At 40.6% G+C, this 20,298-nt stretch overlaps 3 protein-coding genes and 1 long non-coding RNA gene across 6 annotated transcripts; 3 read left to right on the top strand and 1 right to left on the bottom strand.

Annotated features, from left to right (window-relative positions):
* Positions 1–105: 105 nt before the first annotated feature.
* On the bottom strand, positions 106–2,029 carry LOC133743921 (large ribosomal subunit protein eL15z). The gene is made up of 4 exons (XM_062171996.1): positions 1,890–2,029; positions 1,491–1,657; positions 631–828; positions 106–520 (listed from the first exon to the last, which is right to left on the bottom strand). Exons 1-4 carry the CDS (start codon positions 1,891–1,893, stop codon positions 275–277), a joined length of 615 nt encoding a protein of 204 aa, XP_062027980.1. The 5' UTR covers positions 1,894–2,029; the 3' UTR covers positions 106–274.
* Positions 2,030–6,829: 4,800 nt separating this feature from the next.
* On the top strand, positions 6,830–9,255 carry LOC133744818 (uncharacterized). The gene is made up of 3 exons (XM_062172861.1): positions 6,830–8,677; positions 8,976–9,122; positions 9,223–9,255. Exons 1-3 carry the CDS (start codon positions 6,830–6,832, stop codon positions 9,253–9,255), a joined length of 2,028 nt encoding a protein of 675 aa, XP_062028845.1.
* Positions 9,256–10,248: 993 nt separating this feature from the next.
* On the top strand, positions 10,249–14,505 carry LOC133746087 (uncharacterized). Of its 3 annotated transcripts, none has more exons than XR_009863941.1 (4): positions 10,249–11,080; positions 11,614–11,675; positions 12,736–12,822; positions 12,938–14,505. It is a non-coding gene; the product is annotated as an uncharacterized LOC133746087 (long non-coding RNA). The 3 variants fall into 3 exon arrangements; XR_009863940.1 differs by lacking the exon at positions 12,938–14,505 and having other exon boundaries at positions 10,255–10,482; positions 10,590–11,080; positions 12,736–12,903; XR_009863939.1 differs by lacking the exon at positions 12,938–14,505 and having other exon boundaries at positions 10,275–11,080; positions 12,736–12,903.
* Positions 14,506–15,197: 692 nt separating this feature from the next.
* On the top strand, positions 15,198–16,236 carry LOC133743142 (3-isopropylmalate dehydratase small subunit 1-like). Its single transcript, XM_062170959.1, has one exon. The coding sequence runs from the start codon at positions 15,282–15,284 to the stop codon at positions 16,056–16,058; it is 777 nt and encodes a 258-aa protein (XP_062026943.1). The 5' UTR covers positions 15,198–15,281; the 3' UTR covers positions 16,059–16,236.
* The last annotated feature ends 4,062 nt before the right edge of the window (positions 16,237–20,298 follow it).

The following is a 20,298-nucleotide window of genomic DNA, read 5'->3' as shown; positions in this document are numbered from 1 at the left end:
TAACCGTGATTATATTAACCTCCCAAACACTAAACTCGGGGTTTTGAAAACCCTGTATTATAATCAGCTAAGATATCACTTCTATTCTACCAAAGCAATAACCACTCGAAGAAAATCCAACAGATGATAGTAAATCCTTAAAATGGAACACGATCCAAGTGATTCGCATACATAATTAAAGTTTCGAACTGCAAAATCCCAACTCATAACAAAATATTGTCTTGCTCAAAATACCAATAAAATAAAACCAAGACCTAAGACCGAAGGACCAAAATCAACGGTAGCGACGAAGGGAGAGGGTGTTGTTTCTCTTCCAGGTTGCCCTGCGAGAAGGACGATTCTTGTGGTAATTGTGGCCCTTTCCACGCAGTCCCCTGTATTTCTTCCCAGCAGATGTGAGACCACGAAGCTCTCTGTGCTTGTGAACAGGATTGACAATCCAGTTGATTCTTGGGTCTTTCTTGATAACTGTGTGAGCAACATCAACGAGAATAACCTCGAAGTACTTGTAGGTAGAATCCTGCATCCAGGTTGGTACAAATGTAAGCAGCATTATATAAAAAAACATCAACACCACCTCAAACAAAAAATAAAAAAATAAAACAGTATAGATTTGGTTCTGCAACAAACCTCATTGATCCAGTAGGAATTGAGAACCCTAAGGCCACCCAACTTACGCCCAGCACGCTCCTCAGCAACAGACCTCTTGCTGCGTTGGAACTTTAGTTGAGTAACTCCCTGGTTGGTGGGCTTACCATACACGATACCCTTGGCAACTGGCCTCTTGCGACCACCACGCCTCACACGGACACGGTAGATAACATATCCCTGGAACAAAGTTTTACAAGAACAGTCAAGCAGATGAACATCACCTAGATGCCTACAAAATAACCAAGTACCAAAGGAACAACAGAAACAAGAAAAGCATAACAAGATCACAGGTAAAAGCAGAAATATAACTGTATTGGATCGGGACAGAGGCGAGAACCAGGGAAAGGAAACCCGCTTGGTACAAGATCGACTACTTGGTTTAGTGTAGCTGGTCTCAGTAAGCATTCAATCACTGAATGCAAGCACCCTTGACAGGATGCTTAATCATCAGAATGCTGCTTAACCAGCATATGCACTGGATAACAGAAACAATGCAGGCCCACCAAATCAACTGTATCAGACTGGGACAGAGGCAAGAACTAGATACAGTACTCGCTCGATAAGATGATCAACATTTAGCTTTACCCTAAACCCTCATGCATCAGAATGCCGCTATACCAACACATGCACTACTAAATAATAACAAAAGGCCACAATACTCTCGACAATGAGAATCAATGAAAGCGCATGTTCATCTAGACCGATATCAACCATATCATGTTCGAGATATGCAAACAAACAAATCAATTGACAGTATTTATGTCTACTTCACAACTCGAATAACATGATTTGAGCAAAACAATTGTGTACGGGATTATAAAAAAGAAATCGTTGTAAACCTGCTTGGCCTTGTAGCCGAGACGGCGAGCCTTGTCAGGGCGGGTGGGCCTTGTGACTCGGACAATCGAAGGATGCTGACGGTAGTCCCAGCAGCGAACCCTCTGGACGAATCCCATCACATCAGATTGCTTCTTCCGCCATAGCTCCGACACATACTTGTAAGCTCCTAAAAAAAACAAACAAATTTCACGAGTTATAAGAGAGTATAAGCACAATAGCCATTGGAACATGCCAGTAGGTCCAAACTCAATGATTTAGAAGGTTTTGATTCGAAGGAAAACACAGTGAAGAAGAAATCAAATGCATTAAAAAGAAGATTTTGCAGAAAGCAATGAAATTGTGAGATTGGAGAACTGAATCTAGGGGGTGAGAAGAGGGAGAGGGAGAGAGAGAGGTACCCATGGTTGCAGAAATGAGGTGCGGCGCACAAGCTACGGCAGCGGGGCTGAGGTTTTCGACTAACACTTAGGGTTTGTGAAGAAACTCGAGTTTTATAAGGTGAGAATTAACTCTGGGCCGTCTATTTTTCTTAGAAAACCCTAGTCCTAATCTGACGCTACACGTGTCTTCTTGGGTCAGTGAGGTTTTAGAGTTTAGACTAATTTTGAGGTCTTTTTATTTTTGGGCCAGTGAGGTTTTTCATTTATTATTTTTCGTGGTGAAAGAAATTCCTTTTTGATACAATTTTTTTTTTTTTTGGGAGATAGACTGTGGGACTGCCTTCAAGTCGATTTATAAGGATTTTTTTCTTTTTAATAAAAGGCTAGTGCAGTTGCTCTCAGTCCCATACAAATTTTACATGAATTTTTTTTTTGTTTTTTTTCAAAAGACTGGTGTAGCTCCTCTCAAAACTTGATTAATGAAACTGCCGAATACAAGATGGGACATTGAGCTTAAACCACTGATTATAATAAGCATTTAGAGAACATCCTGAAATGATTTCAGCACTCTTTACCAAATAACTACATTCAACTAAGCACTAATTAGCAAAGAGTGATCTACTGGCTACTCTTTTTGCTTTGACATAGCGGTAATATAAAGAAAGTTAACTCGATTACAACAAAGCATAATTACCAAAAGCACAGTTTCCCAACTATGTTGCCGTCGAGGAATAAATCGAACGACACTTAGTTTCACCCTACCACTAGGAGGTAGCAACAATTTGACGAAGTAAGGAACTCGCCTCATTTTCAGAGCAGACAAGACACTTTAAGTGCATATACAGGCAAAAAGCCCGGCCAACTAGCCCTACATTACAAATGTAGGGACTTATTACTCACAAAAAGCACAACAAACTAACTAACATAAAAAAGTAAAAACTTGAACTAAAAAAACAACCTGGGTAGGGCCCAGGAAGTGAGCCCAAGCTCAGGTAGTAATGAGACCACATGCAACCAGCCAAGCCCAACCCAATTTTGCCACATCTCCTGCCTCGGGTCGCCACCACCTATACCGGAGCCCCACCTACATCGGAACTTCACAGCCTGCCTCATATCACCCCCAATTGCATCGAACCTCCCCCTGCATACGCTGCATACGGTCAACACTACCAGCACTCCTCCAACCCAATTGTCGCAAGGCCAAGCTTTATCGGCCACTCTTTTCAGAATGGATGCGGGAACTATACCATCAGCACCAATCTAGAATAGAGTAACCGACACAAACCATCCCCGTCCAACACTAGTTTCGAATGACCACCATAAATTCTGCCTCCGTCTTCCCTCCCAACCCAAACCACTGACACCAACCTGGTTCACTAGCACCCATCCGACCCGCGACTTCAACATGTAAAAATCGAGCCACAATAGACCAACGACTCCGATCTCACCTACCACCTAACACCTAACACTGATCCTATGGATCAAGAGCAAAACCACTCTAATTAAGGGAGTCACTCTCACCTTGCAATAGAGCTCGTCCAACAACAGCGTCCATGGATGCACTGTCGGACGGAGGCTACCCTTTCTTCAAAAACCCTAGCGCAATTTTACATGGACTTGAATTTTATAATAATAATAATAATAATAATAATAATAATTATTATTATTATTATTTTTCCCGGAAAATTACCTGCTGAGATAGAGCTAATTCATATTTTGTTGATCACATCTAAAACCTGCCACATGTCCGGTAAACATTTGAGAAAGACATCTCTGGTTTTGTAATGGAACTAAAAGACTTTCCCTTCCATTGATTAAATAGACAACAGAGACTGTCTTTTATAACTGGAAATCAGTAGGGGGCTCGGTCCATCAAGTTGTATTTTTCACTGGAAACATAAGAGGTGGTAGCCTGGTTGATTGTATGTGCCACACATGAAAGTATTGAGGATTATAGAAAATTGAATGATAAAACTAATGGCCGAATCGAAGTATGTTTTGGTATGGACAAAATTTTGAAAGTTCTTCTAAGCACCAACAGTGTAAGTGACCTAACACCTATTAGGTGATCTCAGCCCTTGATAAATGTAGTCAAATATTTTTTGTAATAACTAAAAGATGCAGTTGATGTTATCCAGTCGTCCATTCCCGTTGGTGAAAGCGCACATCGGTGCTCTGAATCACTTCCCAGTTAGATTATTTCACTCAATAGCATTTTTTAGAAATGCACATATTAATTTTGTAAAAATAGTGAGTGCTTCTCTCATGTCATAGCCGGACAATCTTTTCTCGGGGACTTAATCTGAGAAGCCTATGCCAAAAAACTACTTATTTTAAAAACCCAAAAACTACTCCATATTAATCCATCAATCTCATAGACATGTTATTCCATACTAATCCATCAAGCACCTCATAAACATACTACTCCATCGATCATTAAACAATCTAAATCAGAGACATACTAATCCATTTATTAATATATCAAGCACTAAACAATCTGAATCTAAGACACACTAATCTGTCAAGCACTCCTATCAAAAAAAATAAAATTTGTCAAGCACTTAAAGAAAGTAATACAAGAAATCTAAAATATGTATATCTATAGATATAGTGATACACACACGGTGTGATATGGGCCTTCAATATTAGCACTATTCAATTTAGCCCGTCCATTTTTGTATCTATAAATGCATGAGGGGAGACCAGGCTGCCAGAAACAACATGAAGATCGATAATTGCCCACCCGTTTGTCTTGAAACGGGATCTAAATGAAACTTTCCGTCGAGCCTCTCCTCTCACTGTTAGACTGGTAGCGTTGGTTGATTTGAAAATTACCGACTTCTCTCAACCCTAGTAACGATTAAACGATAAGTCATTTCTCGTTTAATATTCTCAATGAAGCAAGCTAATTTAAAGCTTGTTTTATTGATTTGAAAGAGCCTCCTAAAATGTAACTGAAATCCTGAATAAACATAAATTGAAGACCATTAATCATAACAAAGGTGTCTATAAAAAAAAAACAAACCTAACTCTCTCGGAGTTCCAAACCGCCTTTGAACCCTAGCTGGCTTCCAAGCGTTGCTCATCCGGGGTAGCTAGCATCTCTGCCGTTGTTGCTGCCGAACGGGGATGTTTTTCTAGGGACTCACTTGTGGCCTTTGGGGTTTGGTTGATTTGAAGTTTGATGGCAGCGGCGTTAGATTTAGGTTCGTTGTTGTGTTGAGGTATGGAGATCGACGGTGGTGTTGCAGCGACGGAGGCGGCAATTCGAGGGACGTCCAGGCAATGGTAGTGTGGCTTTTTGTGCTGGGGATCTATATCACTCAGATGAGTATACCTTTAATTAATATTTAGTTATTCATGTCTGAAGGTTACAATTGCAACTGTGTTATTGACACATAACAACAAGTCTAACAACTTGAGTTTGCCCTTATCAAATCAAACTTGGTGGATGTAATAGCAAGATGATCATTTATGAAAGAATTTTTTGTAGTTTGCTATTATTATCATTTAAAAAAAAAAATTGGGTCAGTATGGCTACCCTCAAGTCTTGATCATTAATGAATTTGCGTAATACATTTTTTTTTTTAGGGGGGGGTGAGGGGAAGAGATAGTGCCTGAACCCCAGATTATAATAAGCATCAAGAGAATATCTTGAGATAATAAAAGAAGTCTCAACTAAAAATATGTATTCTAACAAGCACTAATTAGCGAAGAGTGCATAGCTGACTACTCTGCTTTACAATTGTGGCGACACACTAGAAAGATATTGCACATCGGAGCCATAATTTTCTAATATTATTAGGTTTCCCACTATGTTGACATCGGAAAAATAATCAGGTAGCACTTAGTTTCATCCTGTTACTGAGAGGTTGCGACCATTTGACGAAATAAAGAAACTCGCCGCCTAACCAGAGCAGACAAGGCAACAAGGTGCACAGTCAGAGACAAAGCCCATGTTGCCTTACCACCATACTGTAATGATTTATTTCCGGCATAAAGCCACATCTAACTAAAAATAAAACTCACATAAATAAAAAAATAATAAAATTAAAATCACCCCAATCTGAGCCCAACGTCTTAGTTCAGGTCCGCAGTCTAACCAAAAGAGTAAAGATGGAGAAGCCCGCTGGCCCAACCCCTGTCGCCACCTTAAACCACAACCGTTGTTCGACCATTGTCTCCAGCGCCCCACCATCGGAATCAGGGCCGGCCCATGACCAAGGCAGACAAGGCAGTGGCCTTGGGCCTCAGTTTGGGGAAGGCCTCATCTCAAAATGCTCATTATATATATATAAGTTAAAAAAAAAAAACCCCAAAATAAATAAAAAGCAGAACGCAGTCTTCTACACTGAAGACGACGCGTGAGACCGATGAAGAAAGACCCGTGACTATATGAGGCCTCCAAATTTCCTCCTTTTCTTTTGTATTGGTAAGTGTTATTGGGTTAAACACCCCAAAATTTCCTCTTTCTTCATCATTCTGGGATTAGAAAAGAAGTTAACCAAAAACTGAACAAGGCTTCACCAATTTGGGCAAAGATGGAACGTTGGCTGTTGATTCAGAAATTTCTGATTCCCCTCTGCTTCTTTCAAAGACAAACGGTAATATTTCTTCATTTTATGTCTATTTAAACCATTGACAAACCGTCATAGATGCACAGAAGCAATATTTCTCTTCCTCAATTTCTGAGTTCCATTCTCTGTTCTAATTTTGTAATCAGAAAGGTGATACAATTGTAACAAGTTGTCGAGGCCTCAAGTCACAAAGTTTGTGGTTAATAAAACCAGGTTCTATTGTTCTTTATCTTTTTGGAAATGTTGAATTGTTCTCTTTATTTTTGGTTTGAATTTGCTTGTTTTGGTTGGAATCTGAAATGCTTGTTCGTTTTGTTTTTTATTGGAAGCCTTGAATAGTTGAATAGTTGTTTGATTTGTTTAATTGTTTTAGTACTAAATATGTCTACTAGGAAGTTTGAATGTGGATTTGATTTAAGGAGAAGGATAGAAAAGCTAATTCAATCCAAAAAAGGAGCACTAGATAAGTATGTTACTGTCAAAGAAAAAGCCACAGGATCAGTAGAAGAGACAGTAGCAAGTCCAGTAGAGAATTCAGTGCCAATTGTAGAAGAAGATGTAGTTGAAAATGTAAATGTAGCAGAGAGTGTTGAACCAAGTGTGGTAGAAAATCTAGCAGAGAGTGTTGAACCAAATGTAGTGGAAAATCTAGCAGAGAGTGTTGAACCAAGTGTGGAAGAAAATCTGGCAGAGAGTGTTGAACCAAATCTAGTAGAAAGGGTGCCACAATTCAACGATGTTAACACAAATATTTTTGATCCCAGCCAATGGAAAAACATTGATGCAAACTTAAGAAATTTATTAGTAGAAAAAGGTCCTATTAGGCACAAGGACTTAGATTTTCCCAAAGATGAAAAGTCTAGACATTTTGCTTCAAAACACTATACTTGCAGATCATTGAATGGTGAAATTCGTGAAAGAATATGGCTAGTCTATTCAAAAGATCTAGATAGAGTATTCTGTTTTTGTTGCAAGTTATTTAATGCAAAGAATAGTAGAAGTCAGTTAGCTAATGAAGGATTTAGAGATTGGCAAAATCTTAGTGACAGGCTTAAAGGTCATGAAAGAAGTATTCAACATGTCACTAATATGTGTAGTTGGTTTGAGTTAGAAGAGAGACTCTTAAAAAATAAGACGATTGATAGAGCTCTACAACAACAAGTTAACAAAGAAAAAGTTCATTGGAGAAAAGTATTGAAAAGAATTATTGCTGTTGTTAAAGGTCTTTCTAAAAACAATTTGGCATTTCGGGGAACAAATGAGAAGATAGGTGAGGACAACAATGAAATTTTTCTGAGTTTTATTGAGACAATTGGAGAGTTTGATCCAATAATGAAAGAACATCTTCAGCGTATAAAAGATGATGAAATTCATAGTCATTATCTTGGACCTAAAATACAAAATGAATTGATAGATCTCTTAGCTTCTGAAATTAAAACTGAAATCTTAAGAATAGTAAAAGAGGCAAAGTATTTTTCTATCATTCTTGATTGTACTCCTGACATTAGTAAAAGAGAACAAATGACTTTGATTTTGAGATGTGTGAATATATCAAAAACCCCAGCAAAATTAGAAGAATATTTCTTAGAGTTTTTAAGAGTAGATGACACCACTGGAAAAGGACTTTTTGATGAACTTATAAGTGTTATAGCCAAACTAGAACTTGATATTAATGATGCTAGAGGGCAGGGGTATGATAATGGTTCTAACATGAAGGGAAAACATCAAGGTGTCCAGAAAAGGTTGTTAGAAATTAATCCAAGAGCATTCTACACACCATGTGGCTCTCATAATCTGAACCTTGTGCTTTCTGACATGGCTAACTCTTGTCCTAAAGCTAAAACTTTTTTTGGAATTGTACAGAAAATATATGTATTATTTTCTTCTTCAACAAAGAGGTGGAAAATTTTAGAAGATAATGTAAGTGATTTAACTATCAAAGCATTGGCTACAACACGGTGGGAAAGTCGGGTAGAAAGTGTCAAGGCTATTAGATATCAAGCTCCACAAATTAGAGCTGCTTTACAACAATTAGCAAATGTAGATGACTTAGATGGTGCACTAAAATGTGAAGTTGAAATGTCAGCAGACTATGCTTTTGCAAACTTTGAATTTTTATTAGGCATGATTATCTTGTATGATATGCTATATGCTGTTGACTTGGTTAGTAAAAAGCTACAATCTAAAGACATGGATATTGGTGATGCTATTAAATTGTTAGAAGGCTTGGTTTTTTTTTTATGAAGTATAGAGAATATGGATTTACATCTGCTATGATTTCAGCTAGAGAGATTGCACTTGAAATGGAAATAGAACCTATATTTCGTGAAAAATGTAGGACTTGTAGAAAAAAGCAGTTTGATGAGAATGCAAATGATGAACCAACATATCTGTTGAAGATACTTTTAGGACTGAGTATTTTTTATATATAGTAGATCAAGCCATATCTTCCCTTCACAGTAGATTTGAACAATTTCAATTATATGAAAGTGTTTTTGGTTTTTTATGTGATGTGAAACAATTAAAGTCATTAGTTGATACTGATTTGAAAGTAAAGTGTCTCAAACTTGAAGAGTTTCTTACTCATGATAATGTTTCTGATATAGATGGTTCAGAGCTGCATTTAGAATTAAGATTGTTAACTGAAATGCTAAACAAAGATTTAGATCAAAAAGTAGAAACACCAATTGAAGTTCTGCACTTTGTTCAAAGATGTGATTGTTTCTCAAATACCATGATTGCTTATAGAATACTATTAACTATTCCTGTTACAGTTGCTTCTGCTGAAAGAAGCTTTTCAAAATTGAAACTAATAAAATCATATTTACGATCAACCATGTCACAAGAAAGATTGAATGGATTAGCCATGTTATCTATTGAAAGAAAATTGTTCAAAAAGTTTAAATACACTAACTTAATCAACATTTTTGCATCCCAAAAAGTAAGAAGAGTGACCTTCAAATGAAAATTTCTCTTCTTGTTTTTGTCGACATTATTACCTTTTAGCTTTTTTTTTTTGGAAGGAAAACCTCTCTAACTTTTGCCTTAGGCCTCACTTTGTCACGGGACGGCCCTGACTGGCATGTCCCACCTAACCAGATATGGAGCGTCCCACTCCCACCAGAGCCACGGACAAGGCAGGAATCAGAGTAGCTAGGCTTGGGCTCGGGTCGGGTCGGGCCTGAAATTTGGTGAGACTGAGACAGAGCCCGAATCAATCGGTCCAGGCCGGTTCAGGCTTTTTCAAAAATGGAAACCGATAGAAACCGACCCTAAATGGGCCGGTTCGGTCTTCGGGCTTTTCGGGCCCAAAATCTAGTTTCCCAGCTTTATGCAAGCTATACACAAAATTGGGTGAGAGGTGAGGTTTGAACCCCCGACCTCCTACACGAAAGCCTTGCTCCTAACCACTGAAGCACGAGATGCTGTCAATATAAATTGTGCAAAGTTTATATTTATTTCATCCTAGGCGGGAGAAATGAAGCAAAACAGAACCCCAGAAGTCCAAAATCCTCTTTCACTTTTTAGTTTCTACTCTCTCCAAGGCCCATATACAATTAAGAGGGAAGGAGACTTCCATCTAACTCCATGAATGGAGATAGAAAAAGGAAAGAAACACCCAGAAACAAAAACAAAATCAACAGACCACCGCCTGGTCCACAGTTTCACCAAAGGAGAAGCCCCACTACATAGCTGTATATTCAAACCCAACTCCAGCTTCCAATTTGTTCCCACTTGTCCTTTGTTCCTGCCTTACAAAACTCCAACCAAGAAGCAGCTTTATCTAATAATTCAACACCTTGCATCCCCCTTTGACCAAAAAGACTTTTGTTTCTATTATGTCACAAAAACCACGGCACCACTCCAAACCATTCGAATTCTTCTTCTTTGACCACAGAAGCAACATGATTAAACAAAACTAAACTCTTTTCCTTCCATGCCTTCTGCAGCTGATAGCAAAGACAGAGCCCAGCAGCGCAGCAGAGATGTTACATCCCGTATCTCAATTTACCAGTTTACTAGTCATTTGGACGGTAAACGACAATTACTTTCACTTTTTACTTTGTTTCGATACTTTTAGTGGCCCTAAAAGTTGACTTTTTGTTCGGGTCAAAATTTGAGAAAATTTCCTGCATGAAAGTTGTAGAGAACGTTAAACCGAGCGCGTGCATATGTGGTACGTAAAAATCGGAGTTCGTATGCGATAGTTATGGGCGAAAAACAAAAGTTATTGTAGATGGTAGAAAGTATAAATTCGATTTTCTACTGTGGCCGGGTAACTTTCTTTTCCTCTCTCTCTCTCTCTCTTCTCTCCCCTGCGTTTCCTCTCTGTCTCTCTTTTCTCCAGTTACTGTTCATCATCATCAAGCTCGCGTCCGGCCACCTGGGAGCGAGCTGCAACCACCATTGGATTCATCTCTCCGTCCTCGACTCGTCTGTGGTGGTGGAACGCAGTGTTGTGGCCGGAAAACGACGAATCGAACTGTTGAAGTTTACTGTAGCAGTGTGCCATTTTCCAGATTTCGGCCATTTCCGGCGGCTTTCCTGGACTTAATCGACTCGCCTGGCAACGGGGGTGGCATTCCTCCAAGCCTTGTTCCACGAATCGAAGGAAAAATCGACGAATCAAAGGTTTGAATTTCTTGACACTGTTCACGTTTCGGGTATAATCTTCTCCTTAATTATTGAGGTAGTTCTAGGCATTTTCTGGCTTTGATGTAGTTGAGAGAATTATTGGGCTAGATGAGTAGGTGGTGCTGCCTAAATTTGGTGGCCATCGGAGCTGGTGGAGGTGGCACGTGAATCCCACGCGCCGCCACTGTAACAGGCGCGTGGCGGCGCCTCCGGCTGCCATTTGACTTCAGTTTTTAGTCAATTTAATCCTATAATTTCTGTAGAGTTTGTATATGAAATTTGGTGAATTTTGGAGAAGCTTGGAATTAATTATGAATTTTTGAAGTTTAGGGTTTCGATTATCGAATTACGAGAATCCGACCGTCGGATATCTCTCGGTTCTGCCTTGGAACCTTTAAATTAACGAATTGGTATTAGTGGTATAATTTGGGTTGAATCCGAGAAGAAGTGGAGATGTAATTATAAGGAATTGATTTTAGGAATCATATTAATTTGTTGAATAGTTATTCACGGAATATAATTGTGTACAGGGTGACGTACCGAGCGATTGCTCGACGAAGGAACTCGTATGCGTGATCACCTGAATAGTACTGTGAGTGGACTTTTATTTTTAAAGAATGATGCATGCATTTATTTTTTCCCGAAATAATAATTCATTTATCATTTTATTATCGAGCATAATATTTTGCCTTGGATTAAAATTTTGGCATTGTTTTTCCATATGAATTTCAGATACGAATCTATTATGCTCAGATTTGGATTTTATGATTTGTTTTCGGAATATGATTAAATTTTCGGAGATTAATTATAATTTATTTTCAATTATGATTCGGGAATGGATTTTGAGCCTTTGATAAGTATCTCCGATATATGGCTTTTATTTGAAATCATGATTTAAGTGATTTTCGACGAATTACTTTCCGGAATTTATTAATATATTTTATTCGTCGATATTGAGATTTTTTGGAATATTTTTCGAAAATGGGATTTTCGATTGAATTATTTTATCGATTATTTCTCGCCTAATGGTTTATGAATTCTAGAATATTTTGGCGTGCGGGGCCACGTCATTGGAGTATATATTTTCTTGAGATTTTCCGAGTATGGATGGGATTCATACTCGTGTTTTGTTGCGAGGTTGGGGAAGCCTTACTGATTTACTGGTTTTCGATTGTTTTTCCTCACCATATTCGGGTCATTCGATTAGGTCTCCTCCTCACTTACTTTGTGTTTGTGAGTGGCAGTTGAGGTAGCTTATTCTCCTCCTCACGTGGGTGGCAGTCGAGGTTATTAGTTCTCCTCCTCACACAATCTATGTGTGAGTGGCAATCGAGGGTAGATAGAGCCTGAGGGGCTCCTTTACCAGTATGGTGAAATCTCTTCCCTATATCCTTTTATTGGTTACTTGACTAGCGGGGCTAGTCCAATTCTCTTAGCCAGCGGGGACTGATATGTTTTCACGAGACTTCGAGTTTTAAAAACATACGTTTTATAAACGTTGCATGCATCGAAGTTTTAAATAATTTAAATTCGTGGGGAAGTAATACAACTTGTTTTATTTAAATTATTTATTTAGTCGATTATTTTTGTCCACTCACTCTAACGTGTTTTTCAATTACTTTCCCCTGGGCCCTTCGGTTTCAAATGCCCAGTTTGCAGGCGAAATTAGTTGAGGTCGGGCGTACATTGGAGTTGAGGCATAGTCAACAGCATGGCTTCCGCATTTTTATTTGATTTAGGTTTTCCTTGATTTCCCTTGCTGTTAGAATTGCTCTGATTACCTAAGCAAATTAATGTTATTTAAGTTGTGATTTGTGTTATGTGATTTCTGGTTGATGTTGATTTGAGGAGCAGGGTGGCTCCAGGAGAATAAGGATGGGGGATTTAGAAGTGTAAATATGCTTTCTACAGGTTTTGGGTAGTCCATTTTAGGGGAAGTTCCGCCAAATTTTTGGTAGAATTTCTTCTAAGGTGGGCCCCGCAGGGCCACTTCGGATTTGGGGTGAAATCCGGGGCGGGTCCTGTCAAGAGAAGAACATGCCCAACACAACATGACAACAATCCCCCCCCCCCCAGTGACGGCGATGGGAGAATTGAAACGGCGGAGGAAAACTTCTGGAGCTTCGCATCTAATCAAGGACTCACTGGCGGAGGAGGATTTCGGAGACAGAGAGTGGTGCAGGAGTTGGTAATGGACAGAAAGAGAGAGAGAGAAGGGTGAGATCGTGAGGGAGGGACTGAGGGACATTTCAGCTGGTAATCTGGGGCTGAGAGCCTGAGATGGTATCGAGAAAGAGGGAGGTATGTGGCAACTAATACAAGATTCGGGTCTGTTCGGGCTTTCGGTCCCTCAAAATTTGAAGCTCGAGACCGAACCGATTATATGCATTCAGGTTGGGCTTTAGACCGAACCGAGAATTTCTATATCAAAACCGAACTGAATCGGGCTTTTTTCCTCGGTTCGGGTCGGGTCCTCGGTCTTTCGAGTCCGGACGCCCAGCCCTAAGAGTAGCCATAGCCACTGCGTCCCCAACCATAGACCATAACGAATCAGAACTTCGATCTTCCTCCACTGCGTCCCACTCCCACCAAAGCCATCGATCTAGACCTTCTCCTTGTGGGGCCCCAGATCAGATCAAATCGAAAAACCGATCCAAAAGATCACCACGCCCCCAATCTCACAACCGCCGCGGTGACAAAGTAACAACGATCCGTTCGGGCTACCACCAGTTGCCACTGCAACCCTCAAACCCATGCTTAGAACCTTGGACTTCTCATTGATGTTTTATGTGAAATTTGCTTATAGTGCTGGCTTGAGACATATCCCCTTCCCACCTCTAAATGGTAATTCATTTGGCATCTTCGGGTTCCTCCAAAAGATCAAGATTTTTTTTGCTTGTTTTCTCAATGTAAAATTTTTACCGATGAGCAAAGAAAAAGAAGAAATTTAACTAATGATTATTCATCCCCTTTTTGCATCGATCCTCTGGAGTCTTCACTTCACACCCTCTACAGTTGCCCTTAAGCAACGTTGACATAGAGCAGCATTCCCTCCCCTCCATTGCTCGCCATTCTTTTTCTTTCAACTTTGAGGATTCGTTATTTACAAATATGAGTTTGAAACCTGAATTCGAACTCTAATCTGTGGAAGGGCATATTTACTTATGCTTGTTGCATGTCTAAATGGAGATGTTTTGATGCTCAATTCGATCAAAACTCCTTTCAATACATAAAAAAATTTGAAGATTAGTTTTCGTGCCAATTAGTAGACATCCACGAGATCAAGTTGTTATGGCATGGCCTCCCCCTTGTGTTAGAGTCGCCAAAATTAATGTTGATGGTTTTCGACTTTTAGATTAGCTTCTTTTGGTGGAATTGAAGTTGGGGGATTACTCCAAAATAGTCATGGCATGGGGATTGGATATTAGGTTTCTCTAGGGCTAGGTACATGATAAATTTGGCAATGGAGCCATGGGCATTGTATTTTGGTTTAAGATCTCCGGTTTTAATTTTAATTGATTCATTGTGGAATCTAATTCTTCTCCTAGGACGAATTTGATGAAAATGCAGTGAGATGAGACTCATCCTCCTCATAGCTTATTATTGATTTACAAGACTAATTTTATTCAAGAAACCTAAAATTCAAATAAAACATGTATGCACGAAATGTAATATGGATTTCTATGCACATATTTTTCGTTAATCACTCAGTCAGCAGTGTCTAAAATTTACATTGGACCTGAACTAATTCCATCATCGTCAAAATTGTTAGCTCTAAACCTGAAATTCCACTGATAAGTGGAAGTTCAAGAAGAATTTCATCATAGAAGACATTAAGGCTCTTTTGTTCACCATGGACTCCTAATCCTAAAAGTATAACTATATACACGGACTTCCTAATCCTAAAAGTTTAACTCATTGTTTTGCTAAGTTCGCTCTCAATGAGCACCTGTATTGAATTTGTGTCAAAATGGATAAACAATAGTTATGATTTTCAATCAAAAAAAAAAAAAAAAAAAAATCACATAGGTCGTCGTTTAGATAGCGCACGACTTGTCAACCTGTATCAAGCAAAATCCAACCTAACCACTTCCGTCCAAACGACAAGTATTTTACAGAAGCTCACCCAGTGAGTGAGTCAGTACCCCTCATTCCACTTCCTCCAGCCGCCTCCATTTCCTCATTCTCAAAATTCCCGATGGCCGCCACCTCCCTCTCCATCTCCCCAAACCCTAGCTTCACCACCACCACCTCTCACAAACCCTCTCCCTCTCTCTCAACCCCAACCCACCTCAAATTCCCAACCACCACCACCACCTCTCCCATCCCCACCAAATCCTTATCCACCCAACACCTCTCCCAAACCCCAACCCCACGCGCCACCTTCTCCACACGCGCCTCCGCCGCAGCCTCCACCACTCCCTCCACCTCCTTCCACGGCCTCTGCTACGTCGTCGGCGACAACATCGACACTGACCAGATCATCCCCGCCGAGTACCTCACCCTCGTCCCCTCCAACCCCTCCGAGTACGAGAAGCTCGGCTCCTACGCCCTCTGCGGCCTCCCGGCGTCCTACTCCACGCGCTTCGTCGACCCCAACGAGACCAAGTCCAAGTACTCCATCGTCATCGGCGGCGCCAACTTCGGCTGCGGCTCGTCCCGCGAGCACGCGCCGGTGGCTCTCGGCGCGGCGGGAGTGGCGGCGGTGGTGGCGGAGTCGTACGCGCGCATCTTCTTCAGGAACTCGGTGGCCACCGGCGAGGTGTACCCGCTGGAATCGGAGACGAGGATTTGCGAGGAGTGCAGGACCGGTGATGTGGTGAGCATTGAGCTGAGCGAGAGCCGTCTGATCAATCACACGACTGGGAAAGAGTATGTGTTGAAGCCGATCGGGGATGCCGGTCCGGTTATCAGAGCCGGTGGCATATTTGCTTATGCCAGAGAGGCTGGGATGATTCCAACTTTGTCTGGTTAGATTTTTAACAATTTCGGTTATGTTATGATTCTCCTATGAATATTGATAGAATGCAATTCTCTTTGTGTTTAGGCTGCTTTTGTTTGCTCTATCACTTCTATGGTTTGTATCCTGGTGACTGTTGTATTATGCTATTTAAGAAATAAAAGGCAAATAGATTTTGCAAGTGCTTTTGATCTGTTTGTTGCAAATCTTGCTATCATGGCTGCAATGGTAACAGTTTCAATGTTTGAACTCGTTATGGGTTGGAAATGAATGGTGACAATATGTTACTTGAAAATCAGAAGATCATAACCGTGTATCATGAGCTCTAGCTCTTATTCTTTTTGTTGCCAGACCATGTTTTGGAATGATCTTATGTGATTATAGGCCATGGCAGTTATCTTCTATACCAATTTTGGGAAGCAGATGAGATATATAGGCAAAATACCACATGAGTATGCTACCAGTTCGGATGTACAAGATAGGTTTTAATTTTATTGAGATGAAGGTGACTTTGTTATATTGAAATTTGAAACTGTTAGTTATTCGGATTTGTACAAGAGTGAACCCGAAAGCTGAAAGCCGTCCCTAGATTGTAGTTCTAGAAGTTTTGATGTTCATGGTTGTTGAAAGGCAGACTTGGACGGAATGGTCCTATAGTTGGATATCTATAGATGATAACAATGCCACTGTTCTTAGAAGTGTCACTAGTATGCCTTACTGCTATTGTCTTGTTGAAATTGTGATTCACTACTGGCTTATCAGATGCATATTGGCATTGCATAGATAAAATATTTTACCTCCCTTCTTAGCAAGTATTCCCAAGTCTATCCTTTAAACTTCTACTCTGTAGTAGTCTTGTGCCTAGCTAGAGATCTGATGTGAAAAGAAAGTGATGGCAAGCGGGTCGAGTAGGTTAACCCTTGAAAGAGAGATTGCGATTGACTATTAGCTGATCATCTTAATTGACTGTTATGGAACTTTGAACCTAATTTTCATTTATGACTATTTTGCTCGTTGCATCAAAGTAAATGAGGTAGTTTATGGCATCACATTAGCCGGCCATCAATTTGAGGTCGGCTACTTTAATTCAGAGTCTGTTACCATCTAACATACAATATAACTGACTCAGTGACTATATCCAACATCTAGTTGATATGCAATGCCTTATCTCCTTTTTCTTATCTAATTAAGCTGAGGGCTCGGACTTCTCTTCTGCACATTGTAATTGCCAAGGAGTATATCATGTTATGGTAGCTGGATAAAAGTCTGGTTTGGCAATCGTGGGTTTCATTACTTTTCTTCAACTCCATCCTCCCAGAAGATTATGATTCACCAGCTTAACTCCCAAAGGACAAATATTGTGGTGTTCTAACATATGATTATGATTCACCAACTTCAAATCATTAATTTTAAAATGATTGAGGTTATTTTTAATACTTATGTGATACACATTTTATCAACTAACATTAAGTTGTACCTACTATAAATAAATGAATTTAGAAAAATGGAGCTCATTTACTATACTCAATCCTATCATGAAAAAGAATAGATGAAACCAAGTCTTATACCGTAAACTAGGTCTCTCTCTCTCTCTCTCTCTCCCTCCCTCCCTCCCTCCCTCCCCCCTCCCTCCCTCCTCCCTCCCTCCCTCCCTCCCTCCCTCCCTCTCTCTCTCTCCCTCTCTCTCTCTCTCTCTCTCTCTCTCTCTCTCTCTCCCTCCCTTTAAGAGAAACCCTAACTCGGCGGCGGCCAAAGTGCAAATCTCTCGCCCTCCCTCCCTCCCTCCCTTTAAGAGAAACCCTAACTCGGCGGCGGCCAAAGTGCAAATCTCTCGTCCGGCGGCGGCCCTGGCATCTCGGCTAGCCTTGGCCTCGCCGACGTCACGTGGTTCTGCTGCCGAACGGGGACTGAATGGGTCTGTTCGGGTAGTCTTTTTGTGATTGGGTTGCTCAAGTTTTCTAGCAGGTGAATTTGGTTTCGAGTTTCTAGCAGGAGATCTCTGGGAGGTGGCCGATCTCGTGTTGATGGAGGTTTGGATAGACAGCGCGATTTGAATTCGGTGGCGGCGTCGATCAGGGACGGTGAAATCGAGACGGGTTCGTGGTGATGCAGCTTGTGGCAGCGTGGTTCGTCGTGTTTTCTTGTGGCGGCGTGGTTCATCAGGTTTTCGGTCGTGGCGGATTGTGGTGGACTCGTGGCGGCGGGGACATGGCTGAACAGGCACAGGGGTGGAGCTGCGTTGGAAGTTGGGTGGTCTGGAGGTGGTGACTGAACCTAGGCCAAGCCAAGCCTGCTGGACCTTGAGTGGGCCTTCTTCTTGGGCTACTTTGGACTGCACAATTTTGGGCTAGGGTTTTTAGCCCTAGGCCCATCTTTATGTTTTTAATTAGTCTAATTACAATAATTTTCTTGTATTAGGAAGCTAAGCATTTGTGCGCACTTTATGTTTCTCTAGCGCCTCTGGAGTAGTACCAAAGGAGGATTCCCGCAATATCTACGTACATGAATAATTAATGATTAGGTCTATTTTTATGTACCACTGTGAGTACTACCACTATCTTCTTGTCTGTCTGTTGATGGCAACGGAATGGTATGTAACGACTTTTTCTGACTTTAGATGAATATATTACCACCCATATTTGAGTTCAAAAAAGAATAGATAAAACTAGAAATACTTTCATGTATAATTAGTAAAAAAGAATAGACCCAGAAGAAAATGAAAAGAGAAGTTTTATATACACACCCCTAATTATTTTTGGGTCCGGATCAAGGGACACCATATTTTACACAAATTTTGACACACTTTGTGAGCCATTAGATTTTAAAATGTTCAATAGTTCAGATTTATTGTTTGAATGATGTCAACACAACACCAAGTGATATGGAAATGACATGACATTATGTATTTCTGATATAAAATTAAACTTTTCTTCATTCAAAGAAAAAACACAATTAAAATTTAGAAAATCAAAATCAACAAAAACTAAAAAGAAATAAAAGAGGAAGACGAATAATAGAAAACTTTCGGCAAATCTTCTACCTCAGGGTTGAAAACTTTGATTTTTCTTATCCTCTATTGACCAATATTTGCGGCTGTGAACTGGAAGAATATGTTTAATTGCTCTTACCATCAAGAATCAAACATGCTTGAAATTAATTGTGTAATTCACTACTTCATAGATAGAAGGATATAGGCTCTAGAAGAGTCGGTGGGTCTCGTCTGCAGTGTGGGGCAGAAAAAAACAATGCCCCACTTTTTTAGATTTCATGTTAATTGATAGAAAAAATATGTCAATGGTGATAAGAACAATAAGTTCTTTTATCTCACTAGTCTTGTGAGAATGAGGAGAAATATTAGGGCTGGGAATTGCATACCGGAAAACCGAGACCGAATCCGACCGATCCGGGCCGATACCGATCGGCTCGGTCTGCAACTTCAATTCCACAGAATACCGACCCGACCCGAACCGAATAGCAGCTAAACGGGTCGGCCTCGGTATGGGTCAAATACATACCGTTTTGACCGACCCGACCCGATTTTCTTATGCGACGCACGACTTGTCGTTGATTTCAGCCCTAAAAGGCTAAACGCGTTCTACTTCTGGTCTTCTGCCGTTCTCAAACTCACCCAAACCCTAAAATCCTAAATCGAGCCTCTCTCCTCCATCGAAGACTCCCAGCCTCTCAGCCTCTCACTCTCGCAGTCTCACGCCTCTCTGCTCTCCTCCATCGAAGACTCTCAGCCTGTCAGCCTCTCACTCTCACAGTCTCACTCCTCTCTGCTTACCTCCATCGAAGACTCTCAGCCTCTCGAAGAACTGAGACCGAAACAACAGCTCTACCTACTCGATCCAAGTCTCCTCCATCGAAGACTCGAAGGCTCTCGCTCTTCTCTCACTCCTCTACTCCATCGAAGATCGGAAGCTGTGGCTCTTCTCTCACTCCTCTCTGCCCTCCTCGAAGATTCGAAGGCTCTCACTCCTCTCTGCCCTCCATCGAGGAATCGATTCTTCAACTCGTTTCTTCAAGCCTCCCACTCCGAATCGATGGGAAAACTGGGAGTAAGTCTCTCACTTTCTCAGATTTTTTTTTTGAATTTGTGGGGCTGATTTTGAAATCGGTTCTGTTTTTTTTTTCATTGGATTTGGGTGTGGAGTTATGTAAAGTTGGTGGCTTTGTGTATTTTGGGGTTTGTTTAATGATGGGTTTTGCTTGGACTATGTTTTGGGGATCGAAAGTTTGTTGCTTTTGTGGT

This window comes from Rosa rugosa, chromosome 4 (assembly GCF_958449725.1).
Source record: "Rosa rugosa chromosome 4, drRosRugo1.1, whole genome shotgun sequence".
NCBI lineage: Eukaryota > Viridiplantae > Streptophyta > Magnoliopsida > Rosales > Rosaceae > Rosa > Rosa rugosa.
The sequence above is the reverse complement of the archived record's forward strand: the minus strand, read 5'-3'. Positions and strand labels throughout refer to the sequence as shown.

Coding starts and splice junctions, on each gene's coding strand:
- LOC133743921 (XM_062171996.1), bottom strand. Junction 829..1,490: donor TCGGCTACAAGGCCAAGCAG/GTTTACAACGAT, acceptor ACTTTGTTCCAG/GGATATGTTATCTACCGTGT. Junction 521..630: donor ATTCCTACTGGATCAATGAG/GTTTGTTGCAGA, acceptor ACCTGGATGCAG/GATTCTACCTACAAGTACTT.
- LOC133743142 (XM_062170959.1), top strand. CDS start 15,282: ATGGCCGCCACCTCCCTCTCCATCTCCCCAAACCCTAGCTTCACCACC.
- LOC133744818 (XM_062172861.1), top strand. CDS start 6,830: ATGTCTACTAGGAAGTTTGAATGTGGATTTGATTTAAGGAGAAGGATA. Junction 8,678..8,975: donor TTAAATTGTTAGAAGGCTTG/GTTTTTTTTTTA, acceptor AAACAATTAAAG/TCATTAGTTGATACTGATTT. Junction 9,123..9,222: donor ACAAAGATTTAGATCAAAAA/GTAGAAACACCA, acceptor TTCCTGTTACAG/TTGCTTCTGCTGAAAGAAGC.